General features: G+C 42.8%; 1 protein-coding gene and 1 pseudogene across 1 annotated transcript; both read left to right on the forward strand.

The window, feature by feature from the left end:
• Positions 1-911: 911 nt before the first annotated feature.
• On the forward strand, positions 912-11470 carry LOC133361353 (endothelial zinc finger protein induced by tumor necrosis factor alpha-like; the record flags this gene model as incomplete). The annotated part of the gene is made up of 3 exons (XM_061580282.1): positions 912-1199; positions 6029-6346; positions 11159-11470. Coding segments are annotated over 3 exons (918 nt in total), but the record flags the coding sequence as incomplete, so codon positions are not given.
• Positions 11471-15872: 4402 nt separating this feature from the next.
• Positions 15873-20319, forward strand: part of LOC133361354 (zinc finger protein 709-like) — a 139798-nt pseudogene continuing 135351 nt past the window's right edge.

The following is a 20319-nucleotide window of genomic DNA, read 5'->3' on the forward strand; positions in this document are numbered from 1 at the left end:
TAAAGCCTCTGATCAAACTCACCCGATTGACGCCCTTGATCGTCGCATTTGATCAACTCTGATATTGTATACTCTCGCATCTTAAGCTCTATCATAGTGAAACATAATATTATAACCTATGAACTACAACCTATCCATTGTAACGCTATTGGATTTCACTTCCTCGTCGAGAAGGCCACTCTCTTCCTTTTCTAAAGTTATATGCTAATTTCTCTGCATTCACTTTGAATCGAGGACAATGTTTTTCCATTAATTCAAAATAAGCGCACAATTACACACTGAGATGCACTTACATATTCATGCATGAAGCACAATGGGCACATTACTCTTCGGTATGTTAATAGACATGCGGATTGTACCTTCCAAAATTAGCAATCGAATGCAAATATCCTGAAAGACAAAGGATTGGATCCTAGGGAAGGAGTTATAAGGAAGCTCAGAAGCAGAGCTCAATGCCATTTCGAGAGGGAACTTGATGAGGTTGGACGCTCGACTCGTCGCTCTGCTGATCGCCCTTCAACCGCGAGACAACGCAGCCTGGCGAGCACAATTGCTGTGTCGACAGTTAGGCGACTTTGCGTCGGGAGAGATCGTGGCGACATCTTCAGACGAGTTCTAGACATCCATATACCGTCAATCTCCAAGTAAGTGTCTATTATCGCGGATAAACTCTTAAACGTGTTTTGTCGTCATATTTACGGGATTTTTTTGCGTCTCGGTTAGACGCGAGTGTCGTTCTTGTTTTAGCAGTTAACGAAATCCAAAACTAAACGCTAAACATCCTTTCGGCCGATAGCGTATTTTTGATTCGATAACACCGCTGCTGTTACTACGCTCACATGGAGCAGAGACGCTCTCCACAGCCCCACGCACACGGAGACAAGAAGCCATTCAATTGCTCTGTGTGTGGGAAGGCATTTTCATGGTCATCAAGTCTTAAGAGACACCAGAAAACACACACGGGTGAGAAGCCAATCCTGTGCTCTGTGTGTGGAAAAACATTTGCACACTCATCACATCTTCAGAGTCATCAGAGAACACACACGGGCGAGAAGCCATTCCTGTGCCCTGTGTGTGGGAAGGCATTTGCACAGTCGTCAACTCTTCAAAACCATCAGAGAACACACACGGGCGATAAGCCATTCCTGTGCCCTGCGTGTGGGAAGGCATTTTCACAGTCGTCAACTCTTAACGGGCATCAGAAGGTCCACAATGATAGGAAACTGAAATCAAAAGCTGAAATTCAAGGTGCTGCAATGAGTCCTCAAGAAGTTTCCACCTTCGATCCCATGCAGTTGGATCCCGAGAGATGGCTGGATGTAATGGAGTGGCTCGAGGATCAAACCGAGAGCTCGGCGTGACTGAAAAAATATTACGTCATGTGGTTATACCTATTAAGCCGTATCGAGTACTTTTGTGTGTAATTTTGACCATTTTAGTTTTATAGTTTTTTTGAGAGTTTAATGACGTGCACAGTGGTGGTTTGTAATGTTATCGGGTTACTTGCCGAAGTGGTGTGATGAGCACTGGTTGTGAGAGGGTTCAATTGTAGTCGTTAAGTGTCCCTGTTGAGCTAAAGTTGGAATGCGTCTGTAGGTACATCTTTACTCAACATTTTAAACTATTTTTTTTCAAGTATATAGCGGTTTTCGATTGGTATTAATCGACTTTAGATAGCTGATTTCAGGATGTACATTGATGACGCGATCGTTGGATATATGGCCTTGACTTCAACATGGACGCACAGTGAACAAATGTGGTGAATTAATAAGGAAATCAATGATACTTTAACGTTTTGGTATTCCTGGAACGGAAATGGTTTGCATGGTACTGGAAATGTGTGAACATAGGACGTAATAAATATTCCCTTCGAGTTTTGATGTAAAATTATTGCAGATGAATAAAAACGTATTTTTAACAAATGTTTGTCCATTCTTGATTTTATCATGTTCCTAGCAAAAACATGTTAAGATAATTTCAGGTGTAGGATCTCCGTCACACAAGTGTGCCCTTAACCGGCAGCATCTTGGCTGTCTACCCGATTAACACGTGTTCCTTGAGGGGAAAGGTCCCCGTAGTTAATCCTTCATCAACGTACCAGTCCCTAATCCCTAAGTATGTCGGGGATAAACTGTACTCTATAACATGTAAACTGTAATACTATAAACTATAACACTAAACATTGAACGATTATTAACTAGTGTTTTAATTTATAACCATATAAACAGAGGTAAGGTATTATAATATCATTAGAAGCATTAGAATCACAGTGTAATCGTATAAGAATCACGCACAAACCCATTCTTAACTGATGAGATTATGAATCGTTACAATTATTATAACAATCGCAATTTGTGACAAAGCGAAATTCCCACAAGCAAAACACCACGCTCACGTGACGAATTCTTAAACAAACTGCAACACTCAAGTGACAGAACTCAACAAAAAAACGCCGCAATAAAAAGAACTACATCAATGGGCAAATCATAAAAACAGACAACACACGCACGTTAGTAGCTGTTAGAAGAAGACAACACTTAACACCTTCAACTATACACATTGTACAGCCAACTCGTAAATGGGGCGGTATATGACAGCCTTCGCTGCTGTCGACGGGGCCAAGCAGCGAGTGTTTAACTCCATTGTTTCAGAATCCGTGTCATCACCCGGCCACAGCGACTTAGCCAAACTACATCTCCCGAACAAGGCTGCCTTCCCTATGCTGTGTATTTCAGCAGTATATTTACGGGCGCACTTGAAGATAACAATTCGTCTCGAAAAGGAAAGCGAATTGTTCTACCAAAACGATTTCAAATTTCTATCCGAAAGAAGAATGAGTTCATTCATGAGTAGTATTCACTAAGCACCGATGGCACTAACCTACGCACAGTTATGATTAAACAAAGTAAACATTAGTCGCTCATCTCAGCTCAGACATGATCATAGCAATTATTTCCAAATCCGTGTCGGGTCCCACGAGAACAGGGCACGGCCACAAACTCTCAGATTGAAGAAGTCGCTGCTTTGCCATCGAATGGTTTCGTAGCTGCTGTAGTTGCTTCTGTTACTGTTATATCGGCAGCATGTTGGTGTCCCGTTATGGGATAACGTCTTTGATCAAAAACTATGATCGAACCTACCAGACCAACGCCATCGATCGACGTCTTGGATATACTCTCACATTGTAAACTCTGACATTGTAAATTCTCACATTGTGAACTTTAACATTATGAACTTCAACAATGGTAATTTAAAAACATTCACATATACATTTGAAGAATCTACAAATTACTGTAAACTAGTATGTGAACTCTAACAATATAACCTATGAGCTATACATTATAACGCTATACAATAACATTATTAACTAGTGCTATAGATTAGAACAACCTACCTTGAAGTGTGATATTCGAAATCGCATTCGAATTATTCGAATCACTCCGTGGTCCTCTTCGAATCACACTACGGTCGTAAGTATGTAACATGTATGTATGTAACATATCTGTTTGTAGTAAGTATATGTGCATGTAACATGTATGTATGTAACATATCTGTTTGTAGTAAGTATATGTGCATGTAACATGTATGTATGTAACATGCATGTATGTATGTAACATGGTACATGCATGCATGTAACATGTATGTATGTATGTAACATGTATGTATGTAATATAGACGTGCGAACCAAGGGTGGAATATGTAAAACGGAAGGTGCAGGATCAGGATGGGATTAAAATTATTTGAATAACACTTTGGTGGTATTAGGATCAAGCTGTCCACTATTGGATGAATGTTCCATCTCAATGGCATCACATAGCAATATTCAGTATGTATATATAAAATAATCGTACAAACTCAACATAAGCCCGTGCAATAATGAATCGTTAAAATTGTAATTACTCCAAACTCTTTTATTTAGCCTTTAACGCGGTTTCAGACCCCAGGCGTCACGATATAGCAACGACGACGAGACAGCAACCAGCCAACACAGCCCCAAACATCGTTACTCCCCCTCTCTCATTCTCGGCGTGAACCTCCGCCCACACATGGTCTCGCCTTCCCTTCTCGAACTCTCTCTATCTTGTTGTCACCACTTGTCCCTTAGTTGACGCACTGTCTTTACATCACCCACCTCTATGACCTCTACCTGACCCCGCTATGGGCGGAGCAACTTGGGAGATTTTCCCGGTAGCACCTGTAGGCAATACAACCATGCCCTGTCCCCCACTGCCCATGGAAGCACGTGCTCCCGCCGCCCCGAGTTCTTTTCATTAGCGTATTGCGCTCTGGTGGGGAAAGGTCCTCGTTATGAATCGTTTCGCAACGTTCAGGTCCAGAATACCGAAGTATACCGGGAATCACCTGCACCTAAAAAATATGTAAACTGATAACACTATAAACAATAACACTAAACATTAAACGACAAAAAATTATCAACTGGTTTAATAATTTATAGCACCATAAACGGAGGTATGGTATTTAAATCTCATTAGAAGTATTCAAATCGCACTCTACACATATGTATGTAAATTATCTGTTCAATCGAACCGGGGGTAGGATATGTTAACTGTGAGGGTACAGGGCAAGAATCGCATTCACATTTTAGAATAATAATATGGTAGTATTAGCATTTTAATGGGCTATAATGTATGTTAAGTGCAAATGCAAATCGTTAGTCGTAAATGCGAGGGAGGGGTTAAGAGGTGCACGTTTAATCCAGTGTTAACATTTATTTTAGCATCATATTTAAGGACACTGTTGTTGATAAGAATTCGTCTACTCGATCAACCAAAATTAGTACAATGTCGGTCATACAGGAGTGTGATTTCATTCATGAGTAGTATTCACAGAGCCCCGATGACACTAACCTACCTAAAGTTATGGTTAAACAACGTAATCTTGAGTGACTTAATTCTCAGCTCAGACATGATCATCGCAATCATTTCCAAAGACGTGTGGGGTCCTGCGAGAGCAGGTCCCGACTACAAACAGCTGGGCAGCAGAATCGTAAGTAGCTGCGTCGCCCTCGAAATGTGATGTTGCTGCTGTTGTTGTCGCTACTGTTGTTGCTGCTGTAGTTGCTTCTGTTCCTGTGATATACGCAGGGAGGTGGTGTTCTGTGATGGGATGACGCTTTTGATTAAAGCCTCTGATCAAACTCACCCGATTGACGCCCTTGATCGTCGCATTTGATCAACTCTGATATTGTATACTCTCGCATCTTAAGCTCTATCATAGTGAAACATAATATTATAACCTATGAACTACAACCTATCCATTGTAACGCTATTGGATTTCACTTCCTCGTCGAGAAGGCCGCTCCCTTCCTTTTCTAAAGTTATATGCTAATTTCTCTGCATTCACTTTGAATCGAGGACAATGTTTTTCCATTAATTCAAAATAAGCGCACAATTACACACTGAGATGCACTTACATATTCATGCATGAAGCACAATGGGCACATTACTCTTCGGTATGTTAATAGACATGCGGATTGTACCTTCCAAAATTAGCAATCGAATGCAAATATCCTGAAAGACAAAGGATTGGATCCTAGGGGGGGAGTTATAAGGAAGCTCAGAAGCAGAGCTCAATGCCATTTCGAGAGGGAACTTGATGAGGTTGGACGCTCGACTCGTCGCTCTGCTGATTGCCCTTCAACCGCGAGACAACGCAGCCTGGCGAGCACAATTGCTGTGTCGACAGTTAGGCGACTTTGCGTCGGGAGAGATCGTGGCGACATCTTCAGACGAGTTCTAGACATCCATATACCGTGAATCTCCAAGTAAGTGTCTATTATCGCGGATAAACTCTTAAACGTGTTTTGTCGTCATATTTACGGGATTTTTTTGCGTCTCGGTTAGACGCGAGTGTCGTTCTTGTTTTAGCAGTTAACGAAATCCAAAACTAAACGCTAAACATCCTTTCGGCCGATAGCGTATTTTTGATTCGATAACACCGCTGCTGTTACTACGCTCACATGGAGCAGAGACGCTCTCCACAGCCCCACGCACACGGAGACAAGAAGCCATTCAATTGCTCTGTGTGTGGGAAGGCATTTTCATGGTCATCAAGTCTTAAGAGACACCAGAAAACACACACGGGTGAGAAGCCAATCCTGTGCTCTGTGTGTGGGAAAACATTTGCACACTCATCACATCTTCAGAGTCATCAGAGAACACACACGGGCGAGAAGCCATTCCTGTGCCCTGTGTGTGGGAAGGCATTTGCACAGTCGTCAACTCTTCAAAACCATCAGAGAACACACACGGGCGATAAGCCATTCCTGTGCCCTGCGTGTGGGAAGGCATTTTCACAGTCGTCAACTCTTAACAGGCATCAGAAGGTCCACAATGATAGGAAACTGAAATCAAAAGCTGAAATTCAAGGTGCTGCAATGAGTCCTCAAGAAGTTTCCACCTTCGATCCCATGCAGTTGGATCCCGAGAGATGGCTGGATGTAATGGAGTGGCTCGAGGATCAAACCGAGAGCTCGGCGTGACTGAAAAAATATTACGTCATGTGGTTATACCTATTAAGCCGTATCGAGTACTTTTCTGTGTAATTTTGACCATTTTAGTTTTATAGTTTTTTTAAGAGTTTAATGACGTGCACAGTGGTGGTTTGTAATGTTATCGGGTTACTTGCCGAAGTGGTGTGATGAGCACTGGTTGTGAGAGGGTTCAATTGTAGTCGTTAAGTGTCCCTGTTGAGCTAAAGTTGGAATGCGTCTGTAGGTACATCTTTACTCAACATTTTTAACTATTTTTTTTCAAGTATATAGCGGTTTTCGATTGGTATTAATCGACTTTAGATAGCTGATTTCAGGATGTACATTGATGACGCGATCGTTGGATATATGGCCTTGACTTCAACATGGACGCACAGTGAACAAATGTGGTGAATTAATAAGGAAATCAATGATACTTTAACGTTTTGGTATTCCTGGAACGGAAATGGTTTGCATGGTACTGGAAATGTGTGAACATAGGACGTAATAAATATTCCCTTCGAGTTTTGATGTAAAATTATTGCAGATGAATAAAAACGTAGTTTTAACAAATGTTTGTCCATTCTTGATTTTATCATGTTCCTAGCAAAAACATGTTAAGATAATTTCAGGTGTAGGATCTCCGTCACACAAGTGTGCCCTTAACCGGCAGCATCTTGGCTGTCTACCCGATTAACACGTGTTCCTTGAGGGGAAAGGTCCCCGTAGTTAATCCTTCATCAACGTACCAGTCCCTAATCCCTAAGTATGTCGGGGATAAACTGTACTCTATAACATGTAAACTGTAATACTATAAACTATAACACTAAACATTGAACGATTATTAACTAGTGTTTTAATTTATAACCATATAAACAGAGGTAAGGTATTATAATATCATTAGAAGCATTAGAATCACAGTGTGATCGTATAAGAATCACGCACAAACCCATTCTTAACTGATGAGATTATGAATCGTTACAATTATTATAACAATCGCAATTTGTGACAAAGCGAAATTCCCACAAGCAAAACACCACGCTCACGTGACGAATTCTTAAACAAACTGCAACACTCAAGTGACAGAACTCAACAAAAAAACGCCGCAATAAAAAGAACTACATCAATGGGCAAATCATAAAAACAGACAACACACGCACGTTAGTAGCTGTTAGAAGAAGACAACACTTAACACCTTCAACTATACACATTGTACAGCCAACTCGTAAATGGGGCGGTATATGACAGCCTTCTCTGCTGTCGACGGGGCCAAGCAGCGAGTGTTTAACTCCATTGTTTCAGAATCCGTGTCATCACCCGGCCACAGCGACTTAGCCAAACTACATCTCCCGAACAAGGCTGCCTTCCCTATGCTGTGTATTTCAGCAGTATATTTACGGGCGCACTTGAAGATAACAATTCGTCTCGAAAAGGAAAGCAAATTGTTCTACCAAAACGATTTCAAATTTCTATCCGAAAGAAGAATGAGTTCATTCATGAGTAGTATTCACTAAGCACCGATGGCACTAACCTACGCACAGTTATGATTAAACAAAGTAAACATTAGTCGCTCATCTCAGCTCAGACATGATCATAGCAATTATTTCCAAATCCGTGTCGGGTCCCACGAGAACAGGGCACGGCCACAAACTCTCAGATTGAAGAAGTCGCTGCTTTGTCATCGAATGGTTTCGTAGCTGCTGTGGTTGCTTCTGTTACTGTTATATCGGCAGCATGTTGGTGTCCCGTTATGGGATAACGTCTTTGATCAAAAACCAGACCAACGCCATCGATCGACGTCTTGGATATACTCTCACATTGTAAACTCTGACATTGTAAATTCTCACACTGTGAACTTTAACATTATGAACTTCAACAATGGTAATTTAAAAACATTCACATATACATTTGAAGAATCTACAAATTACTGTAAACTAGTATGTGAACTCTAACAATATAACCTATGAGCTATACATTATAACGCTATACAATAGCATTATTAACTAGTGTTATAGATTAGAACAACCTACCTTGAAGTGTGATATTCGAAATCGCATTCGAATTATTCGAATCACTCCGTGGTCCTCTTCGAATCACACTACGGTCGTAAGTATGTAACATGTATGTATGTAACATATCTGTTTGTAGTAAGTATATGTGCATGTAACATGTATGTATGTAACATATCTGTTTGTAGTAAGTATATGTGCATGTAACATGTATGTATGTAACATGCATGTATGTATGTAACATGGTACATGCATGCATGTAACATGTATGTATGTATGTAACATGTATGTATGTATGTAATATAGACGTGCGAACCAAGGGTGGAATATGTAAAACGGAAGGTGCAGGATCAGGATGGGATTAAAATTATTTGAATAACACTTTGGTGGTATTAGGATCAAGCTGTCCACTATTGGATGAATGTTCCATCTCAATGGCATCACATAGCAATATTCAGTATGTATATATAAAATAATCGTACAAACTCAACATTAGCCCGTGCAATAATGAATCGTTAAAATTGTAATTACTCCAAACTCTTTTATTTAGCCTTTAACGCGGTTTCAGACCCCAGGCGTCACGATATAGCAACGACGACGAGACAGCAACCAGCCAACACAGCCCCAAACATCGTTACTCCCCCTCTCTCATTCTCGGCGTGAACCTCCGCCCACACATGGTCTCGCCTTCCCTTCTCGAACTCTCTCTATCTTGTTGTCACCACTTGTCCCTTAGTTGACGCACTGTCTTTACATCACCCACCTCTATGACCTCTACCTGACCCCGCTATGGGCGGAGCAACTTGGGAGATTTTCCCGGTAGCACCTGTAGGCAATACAACCATGCCCTGTCCCCCACTGCCCATGGAAGCACGTGCTCCCGCCGCCCCGAGTTCTTTTCATTAGCGTATTGCGCTCTGGTGGGGAAAGGTCCTCGTTATGAATCGTTTCGCAACGTTCAGGTCCAGAATACCGAAGTATACCGGGAATCACCTGCACCTAAAAAATATGTAAACTGATAACACTATAAACAATAACACTAAACATTAAACGACAAAAAATTATCAACTGGTTTTATAATTTATAGCACCATAAACGGAGGTATGGTATTTAAATCTCATTAGAAGTATTAAAATCGCACTCTACACATATGTATGTAAATTATCTGTTCAATCGAACCGGGGGTAGGATATGTTAACTGTGAGGGTACAGGGCAAGAATCGCATTCACATTTTAGAATAATAATATGGTAGTATTAGCATTTTAATGGGCTATAATGTATGTTAAGTGCAAATGCAAATCGTTAGTCGTAAATGCGAGGGAGGGGTTAAGAGGTGCACGTTTAATCCAGTGTTAACATTTATTTTAGCATCATATTTAAGGACACTGTTGTTGATAAGAATTCGTCTACTCGATCAACCAAAATTAGTACAATGTCGGTCATACAGGAGTGTGATTTCATTCATGAGTAGTATTCACAGAGCCCCGATGACACTAACCTACCTAAAGTTATGGTTAAACAACGTAATCTTGAGTGACTTAATTCTCAGCTCAGACATGATCATCGCAATCATTTCCAAAGACGTGTGGGGTCCTGCGAGAGCAGGTCCCGACTACAAACAGCTGGGCAGCAGAATCGTAAGTAGCTGCGTCGCCCTCGAAATGTGATGTTGCTGCTGTTGTTGTCGCTACTGTTGTTGCTGCTGTAGTTGCTTCTGTTCCTGTGATATACGCAGGGAGGTGGTGTTCTGTGATGGGATGACGCTTTTGATTAAAGCCTCTGATCAAACTCACCCGATTGACGCCCTTGATCGTCGCATTTGATCAACTCTGATATTGTATACTCTCGCATCTTAAGCTCTATCATAGTGAAACATAATATTATAACCTATGAACTACAACCTATCCATTGTAACGCTATTGGATTTCACTTCCTCGTCGAGAAGGCCGCTCCCTTCCTTTTCTAAAGTTATATGCTAATTTCTCTGCATTCACTTTGAATCGAGGACAATGTTTTTCCATTAATTCAAAATAAGCGCACAATTACACACTGAGATGCACTTACATATTCATGCATGAAGCACAATGGGCACATTACTCTTCGGTATGTTAATAGACATGCGGATTGTACCTTCCAAAATTAGCAATCGAATGCAAATATCCTGAAAGACAAAGGATTGGATCCTAGGGGGGGAGTTATAAGGAAGCTCAGAAGCAGAGCTCAATGCCATTTCGAGAGGGAACTTGATGAGGTTGGACGCTCGACTCGTCGCTCTGCTGATTGCCCTTCAACCGCGAGACAACGCAGCCTGGCGAGCACAATTGCTGTGTCGACAGTTAGGCGACTTTGCGTCGGGAGAGATCGTGGCGACATCTTCAGACGAGTTCTAGACATCCATATACCGTGAATCTCCAAGTAAGTGTCTATTATCGCGGATAAACTCTTAAACGTGTTTTGTCGTCATATTTACGGGATTTTTTTGCGTCTCGGTTAGACGCGAGTGTCGTTCTTGTTTTAGCAGTTAACGAAATCCAAAACTAAACGCTAAACATCCTTTCGGCCGATAGCGTATTTTTGATTCGATAACACCGCTGCTGTTACTACGCTCACATGGAGCAGAGACGCTCTCCACAGCCCCACGCACACGGAGACAAGAAGCCATTCAATTGCTCTGTGTGTGGGAAGGCATTTTCATGGTCATCAAGTCTTAAGAGACACCAGAAAACACACACGGGTGAGAAGCCAATCCTGTGCTCTGTGTGTGGGAAAACATTTGCACACTCATCACATCTTCAGAGTCATCAGAGAACACACACGGGCGAGAAGCCATTCCTGTGCCCTGTGTGTGGGAAGGCATTTGCACAGTCGTCAACTCTTCAAAACCATCAGAGAACACACACGGGCGATAAGCCATTCCTGTGCCCTGCGTGTGGGAAGGCATTTTCACAGTCGTCAACTCTTAACAGGCATCAGAAGGTCCACAATGATAGGAAACTGAAATCAAAAGCTGAAATTCAAGGTGCTGCAATGAGTCCTCAAGAAGTTTCCACCTTCGATCCCATGCAGTTGGATCCCGAGAGATGGCTGGATGTAATGGAGTGGCTCGAGGATCAAACCGAGAGCTCGGCGTGACTGAAAAAATATTACGTCATGTGTTTATACCTATTAAGCCGTATCGAGTACTTTTCTGTGTAATTTTGACCATTTTAGTTTTATAGTTTTTTTAAGAGTTTAATGACGTGCACAGTGGTGGTTTGTAATGTTATCGGGTTACTTGCCGAAGTGGTGTGATGAGCACTGGTTGTGAGAGGGTTCAATTGTAGTCGTTAAGTGTCCCTGTTGAGCTAAAGTTGGAATGCGTCTGTAGGTACATCTTTACTCAACATTTTTAACTATTTTTTTTCAAGTATATAGCGGTTTTCGATTGGTATTAATCGACTTTAGATAGCTGATTTCAGGATGTACATTGATGACGCGATCGTTGGATATATGGCCTTGACTTCAACATGGACGCACAGTGAACAAATGTGGTGAATTAATAAGGAAATCAATGATACTTTAACGTTTTGGTATTCCTGGAACGGAAATGGTTTGCATGGTACTGGAAATGTGTGAACATAGGACGTAATAAATATTCCCTTCGAGTTTTGATGTAAAATTATTGCAGATGAATAAAAACGTATTTTTAACAAATGTTTGTCCATTCTTGATTTTATCATGTTCCTAGCAAAAACATGTTAAGATAATTTCAGGTGTAGGATCTCCGTCACACAAGTGTGCCCTTAACCGGCAGCATCTTGGCTGTCTACCCGATTAACACGTGTTCCCTGAGGGGAAAGGTCCCCGTAGTTAATCCTTCATCAACGTACCAGTCCCTAATCCCTAAGTATGTCGGGGATAAACTGTACTCTATAACATGTAAACTGTAATACTATAAACTATAACACTAAACATTGAACGATTATTAACTAGTGTTTTAATTTATAACCATATAAACAGAGGTAAGGTATTATAATATCATTAGAAGCATTAGAATCACAGTGTGATCGTATAAGAATCACGCACAAACCCATTCTTAACTGATGAGATTATGAATCGTTACAATTATTATAACAATCGCAATTTGTGACAAAGCGAAATTCCCACAAGCAAAACACCACGCTCACGTGACGAATTCTTAAACAAACTGCAACACTCAAGTGACAGAACTCAACAAAAAAACGCCGCAATAAAAAGAACTACATCAATGGGCAAATCATAAAAACAGACAACACACGCACGTTAGTAGCTGTTAGAAGAAGACAACACTTAACACCTTCAACTATACACATTGTACAGCCAACTCGTAAATGGGGCGGTATATGACAGCCTTCTCTGCTGTCGACGGGGCCAAGCAGCGAGTGTTTAACTCCATTGTTTCAGAATCCGTGTCATCACCCGGCCACAGCGACTTAGCCAAACTACATCTCCCGAACAAGGCTGCCTTCCCTATGCTGTGTATTTCAGCAGTATATTTACGGGCGCACTTGAAGATAACAATTCGTCTCGAAAAGGAAAGCAAATTGTTCTACCAAAACGATTTCAAATTTCTATCCGAAAGAAGAATGAGTTCATTCATGAGTAGTATTCACTAAGCACCGATGGCACTAACCTACGCACAGTTATGATTAAACAAAGTAAACATTAGTCGCTCATCTCAGCTCAGACATGATCATAGCAATTATTTCCAAATCCGTGTCGGGTCCCACGAGAACAGGGCACGGCCACAAACTCTCAGATTGAAGAAGTCGCTGCTTTGTCATCGAATGGTTTCGTAGCTGCTGTAGTTGCTTCTGTTACTGTTATATCGGCAGCATGTTGGTGTCCCGTTATGGGATAACGTCTTTGATCAAAAACCAGACCAACGCCATCGATCGACGTCTTGGATATACTCTCACATTGTAAACTCTGACATTGTAAATTCTCACACTGTGAACTTTAACATTATGAACTTCAACAATGGTAATTTAAAAACATTCACATATACATTTGAAGAATCTACAAATTACTGTAAACTAGTATGTGAACTCTAACAATATAACCTATGAGCTATACATTATAACGCTATACAATAGCATTATTAACTAGTGTTATAGATTAGAACAACCTACCTTGAAGTGTGATATTCGAAATCGCATTCGAATTATTCGAATCACTCCGTGGTCCTCTTCGAATCACACTACGGTCGTAAGTATGTAACATGTATGTATGTAACATATCTGTTTGTAGTAAGTATATGTGCATGTAACATGTATGTATGTAACATATCTGTTTGTAGTAAGTATATGTGCATGTAACATGTATGTATGTAACATGCATGTATGTATGTAACATGGTACATGCATGCATGTAACATGTATGTATGTATGTAACATGTATGTATGTATGTAATATAGACGTGCGAACCAAGGGTGGAATATGTAAAACGGAAGGTGCAGGATCAGGATGGGATTAAAATTATTTGAATAACACTTTGGTGGTATTAGGATCAAGCTGTCCACTATTGGATGAATGTTCCATCTCAATGGCATCACATAGCAATATTCAGTATGTATATATAAAATAATCGTACAAACTCAACATTAGCCCGTGCAATAATGAATCGTTAAAATTGTAATTACTCCAAACTCTTTTATTTAGCCTTTAACGCGGTTTCAGACCCCAGGCGTCACGATATAGCAACGACGACGAGACAGCAACCAGCCAACACAGCCCCAAACATCGTTACTCCCCCTCTCTCATTCTCGGCGTGAACCTCCGCCCACACATGGTCTCGCCTTCCCTTCTCGAACTCTCTCTATCTTGTTGTCACCACTTGTCCCTTAGTTGACGCACTGTCTTTACATCACCCACCTCTATGACCTCTACCTGACCCCGCCATGGGCGGAGCAACTTGGGAGATTTTCCCGGTAGCACCTGTAGGCAATACAACCATGCCCTGTCCCCCACTGCCCATGGAAGCACGTGCTCCCGCCGCCCCGAGTTCTTTTCATTAGCGTATTGCGCTCTGGTGGGGAAAGGTCCTCGTTATGAATCGTTTCGCAACGTTCAGGTCCAGAATACCGAAGTATACCGGGAATCATGGATGAAGTGGAGGCAAGTCACCGGAGTCCTCTGTGATAGGAAAATGCCGGATAGGCTGAAGGGAAAAATTTACAAGACCATCGTCCGACCGGTGGCACTCTATGGATCCGAGTGCTGGCCAGCCACAACTGTACACGAACAAGCTCTCCACACCATGGAGATGAGGATGCTCAGATGGAGCCTCGGACTCACTCGATGGGATCGTGTCATGAACGAAGACGTTCGGAATCGACTTGGTGTGGCCCCCATTGCGGACAAGATGCTTGAGGCAAGGCTTCGGTGGTACGGCCATGTGATGCGAAGTGAAGAGTCATCAGTGGCCAAGACTGCCGTGCGTATTGAGCCAGAGGGCCGCCGTCCACGCGGACGTCCGAAGAAGCGATGGATGGATCGAATAAAGGAAGACACAAAGACGGTCAACGCATCCCCTGAAGATGCCCTGGACCGAGCCAAATGGAGAAGACAATGCCGAAAAGCGGACCCTGCGCCACAGCGGGAACAACGCTAGGAAGAAGATTACCTATTGGGTTTCACTCCCTCGTCGAGAAGGCCGCTCTCTTCCTTTTCTAAAGTTACATGCTAATTTCTCTGCATTCACTTTAAATCGAGGATAAAGTTTTTATTCAAAATAAGCGCACAATTACACACTGAGATGCACTTACATATTCATGCATGAAGCACAATGGGCACATTACCCTTCGGTATGTTAATAGACATGCGGATTGTGCCTTCCAAAATTAACAATCGAATGCAAATATCCTGAAAGACAAAGGATTGGATCCTAGGGGGGGAGTTATAAGGCGGCTCAGAAGCAGAGCTCAATGCCATTTCGAGAGGGAACTTGATGAGGTTGGACGCTCGACTCGTCGCTCTGCTGATCGCCCTTCAACCGCGAGACAACGCAGCCTGGCGAGCACAATTGCTGTGTCGATAGTTAGGCGACTTTGCGTCGGGAGAGTTCGTGGCGACATCTTCAGACGGGTTCTAGACATCGATATACCGTGAATCTCCAAGTAAGTGTCTATTTTCGCGTCGTTAAATTAGCAGGATTTTTTTGCGTCTCGGTTAGACGCGAGTGTCGTTCTTGTTTTAGCAGTTAACAAAATCCAAAACATCCTTGCGGCCGATAGCGTACTTTTGACTCAATAACACCGCTGCTGTTACTACGCTCACATGGAGCAGAGGCTCTCCACAGCCCCACGCACACGGAGGCAAGAAGCCATTGAATTGCTTTGTGTGTGGGAAGTCATTTTCATGGCCATCACATCTTCAGAGACACCAGAGAACACACACGGGCGAGAAGCCGTTCCTGTGCCCTGTGTGTGGGAAGACATTTGCACGGTCATCAAATCTTCAGATTCATCAGAGAACACACACGGGCGAGAAGCCATTCCTGTGCCCTGTGTGTGGGAAGAAATTTGCAAACTCATCACATCTTCAGATTCATCAGAGAGCACACACGGGCGAGAAGCCATTCCTGTGCTCTGTATGTGGGAAGGCATTTGCACAGTCATCACATCTTCAAGACCATCAGAGAACACACACGGGCGATAAGCCATTCCTGTGCCCTGTGTGTGGGAAGGCATTTTCACAGTCGTCAAATCTTAACACGCATCAAAAGGTCCACAATGATAGGAAACCGAAATCAAAAGCTCAAGTTCAAGGTGCTGCATTGAGTCCTGAAGAATTTTCCACCCTCGATCCCATGCAGTTGGATCCCGAGAGATGGCTGGATGTAATGGAGTGGCTCGACGATCAAACCGAGAGTCAGGGATGACTGAACAAATATTACGTCAGGTAATATTTGTTAGTTTTACAGTTTTTGTGAGAGTTTAATGACGTGCACAGTGGTGGTTTGTAATGTTATCAGATTACTTGCCAAAGTGGCGTGATGAGCAGTGGTTGTGATATGATTCAATTCCGGACAATATTGTAGTGTTTAAGTCTTCCTGTTGAGCTAAAGTTGGAATGCATCTTAAGTTAGATCTTTTCTCAACATTTTAAACGGGTTTTTTCAAGCATATAGCTTTTTTTGGTTGGTATTAATCGACTTTAGATGGTCGATTTCAGGATGTACATTGATGACGCGTTCGTTGGATATATGGCCTTGACTTCAAGATAGACGCACAGTGAACAAATGTGGTGAACTAATAAGGAAATCATGGGGAATGACACTTTAACGCGTTGGTATTACTGGAACGGATATGGTTTGCATTGTATTGTAACTGTTTGAACATTTGACATAATACATTCGGTTCGAGTTTTGACTTAAAAATGATTGCAGATGAATAAAAACGTTTTTTTTAACAAATGTGTGTCCGTTTATTTATTCATATCAACAACGTGTTTTAAGCGAGTTTCAGGTGGAGGATCTTCGTCACACAAATCTGCCCTTAACCGGCAGTCTCCCCATTAACATGTGTTCCTGGAGGGGAAAGGGCCCCATTATAAATCTATTCACAACGTTACGGTCCCTAATCATCAAGTATACAGGGAATCCTGTACGCTAAGACATGTGAACTGTAACACTATAAACGATAACACGAAACATTAAAATACTATAAACTAGTTTCATCATTTATAATAGCAAAAACAGAGGTACGGTATCATAATCTCATTACAAGCAGTAGAATTTCAACGTGATCGTATTACAATCACATTCTGCGCATATGTATGTATAGCGTACGTGCAAGCGAACTGTGCTCGTATGCATGTAATATGCATCTATGGTCTTTGGACATGCGAACCGGTGGTCGAATATGCGAATTGGGGGGTGCAGGATTATGATCGGATTAAAACGATTAGAATAACACTTTGGTAGTATTAGAATTACACTGAGCTAGAATGTATGTTAAATGTAGATGCACATCGGGAGTCGTGAATGCGGCCTGGGTGGTGCCAGATTTAGAATCGCATCAAAATTATTAAAATCGCACCATGGTCGTATTAGAATCAATCTGCCCACTGCTGGTAGAATGTTCCATCTCAATGGCACCGAATAGCAATATACAGCATTGATATTGGGCGTGGAGCCTAAAAGCGCAACCTTGCGCATTTTGAACTGGTTCTCGCCGCCGGTCCCACGCCCATGGTCGGGGCGTCAAGGGTTCGCACCACAGCCTTGAAGGATTAGGCAGGTCCCTGGCTTTTTTTGGAGAATATGACCAGGCTCCAGGCACCGGTTCCTCGCACGTGGCGGATCCTAGAGGCACCCCGGGCCTCTGGGGCTCGGAAACTGTGGGCGCCACAACACATTTCCTTTTGGCGTACGGTTTCCGTTGGCGAGAGCCCCACCACGTCGGACACACCAGACTTGGGCTGTACAGGACATGGGGATGAGCTGTCTGGGTGGGGCGGACATAAGTCTTGAGGCGGGATGGGTGGACGAACCAACGGCGACGTCCTAAATACATTCGTTACACACTGCAGCCATTTCACCTCTATGACTTCTACCGTACCTTGCAATTGACTGAGCAACTTGGGGATATACCCTGTGGCACCTGTGGGCAAACAAGCATGCCCTGTCCCGACCGCCCATGGAAGCACGTGTTTCCACCGCCCCGTGTTCTTTTCATTAGCGGCTTGCAGAAAGTAGAGCCCGTGTCGTCATCGGGGTCTGTGCTGAAGTCGGGGGTCGGAGTCAGGTGGCACGGGGATCCAGGGGCAAGGGAGTCGGGATGGGAAAGAGCGCAGCGCCAGGGCTGGAGGTGGCTGCGCTCCTCGGCCGGCCGTGTTGGCTGAGCCCACGGCCGGCGCAGAGGAGGCAGCACGGGGCAGCCGACTGTGTCGGGGGCACCAGTGGGACCGAGCCCGGGACCCCTCACCCCTGCCAAGTTGGTACACCTGGTGTATGTCAATAACTTTAATAAACCCTCGGCGAACGAACTTAAACCTCTCCTTTGTCTCCGAGTGCGTCATGGGAACTTCTCTACATTTGTATAATAGTGGACGGGCATGTGAACTGTGCTCGTATGTATGTAATGTGTATGCATGCCATTTGGACTTGCGAACCGGGGGTCGGATATGCGAACTGGGGCGTGCAGGATTAGGAATCGGATGAAAATGATTAGAATAACACTATGGTAGTATTAGAATACACTGAGCTAGAGTGTATGTTATATGTAGATGCGCATTGGGAGACATAAATGCAAACTGGGAGGTGATCGGTTTAGAATAGCATCAAAATGAGTATAATAACAACGTGGTCCTATTAGAATCACGCTATCAACAGCTGCTGATGTTCGGGTGGCGGCCGTCGATTCGGGCTCTGCTCTTCATTTCTTCGCCTGGATGGTGCCGCGGGACGCAGCATCTCTGAAAGTGATGCTGTTGTTGCTGCTGCTGCAGTTGCTGCTGCTGCAGTTGCTGCTGTTGTAGTTGCTGCAGTTGCTACAGTTCCTGCTGCAGTTGCAGATGCTGCTGCAGTTGCTGCTGCTGCAGTTGCTGCTGCAGTTGCTGCTGCTGCAGTTGCTGCTGTTGTTGTCCCATCCTGATCCTGCACCTTCCGTTTCACATATCACACCCTTGGTTCGCACGTCCATATTACATACATACATGTTACATACATACATGGTACATGCATACATATACCATGTTACATACATACATGTTACATACTTACGACCGTAGTGTGATTCGAAGAGGACCACGGAGTGATTCGAATAATTCGAATGCGATTCGAATATCACACTTCACGGTAGGTTGTTCTAATCTATAACACTAGTTAATAATGTTATTGTATAGCGTTATAATGTATAGCTCATAGGTTATATTGTTAGAGTTCACAAATTTAGAGTTTACTATAACACTAGTTTCAGTAATTTGTAGATTATTCAAATGTATATGTGAATGTTTTTAAGTTACCATTGTTGAAGTTCATAATGTTAAAGTTCACAGTGTGAGAATTTACAATGTGAGAGTTTACAATGTGAGAGTATATCCAAGACGTCGATCGATGGCGTTGGTCTTGTAGGGTCGATCATAGTTTTTCATCAAAGGCGCTATCCCATCACGGGACACCACCATGCTGCGTATATAACAGTAACAGAAGCAACTACAGCAGCTACGAAACCGTTCGATGGCAAAGCAGCGATTTCTGCTTCTGCTCCAACTGCTGCCCGGCTGTTTGCACGCCGGCTCTGCTCTCGTGGGACCCCACACGTCTATGGAAATAATTCAGATGATCCTATCTGAGTTGAGATTTGAGCGACTAAAGTTGACTTTGTTTAAACATAACTTAGTGTAGGTTAGTGCCATCGGTGTTTAGCGAATACTACCGAATAATTAGCTCACACTCATTTATGACGTAATTTGGTATAATTTTGGTTGATTAAGGAGAACAAGACACCTGCCATGTCGACGAATTCTTATCACATACATGTACTTAACTATATAGCTAAAATAACGTCATCACTCGAATAAACTTGCAGGTCTTAGCCCCCTCATATCGTTGCTTCGCAGATGCTCGAGATTGAGTGTCCTGCTGTGGTCCGAATTGTTTACTGCGATAACATTTGGCTGTTCAAAGCAGTCTGCAACCGTGGATTGTGCAGCTTGGAATAATTGAGGACATCACATCTATTTTGTTGGTTCTCGAAAACTGAGGCCAATAAGTAGGAGGCAAATCACGAGCGAAGAATGTCTTCATTAATCGAGAACGAAAGTAAGAAGTTCTAAGGCTGTCATATACCGCCACA

The sequence above is a fragment of the Lethenteron reissneri genome, chromosome 72 (assembly GCF_015708825.2).
Source record: "Lethenteron reissneri isolate LAM-NWPU_2019-01 chromosome 72, ASM1570882v1, whole genome shotgun sequence".
NCBI classification, from domain to species: Eukaryota; Metazoa; Chordata; class Hyperoartia; order Petromyzontiformes; family Petromyzontidae; genus Lethenteron; species Lethenteron reissneri.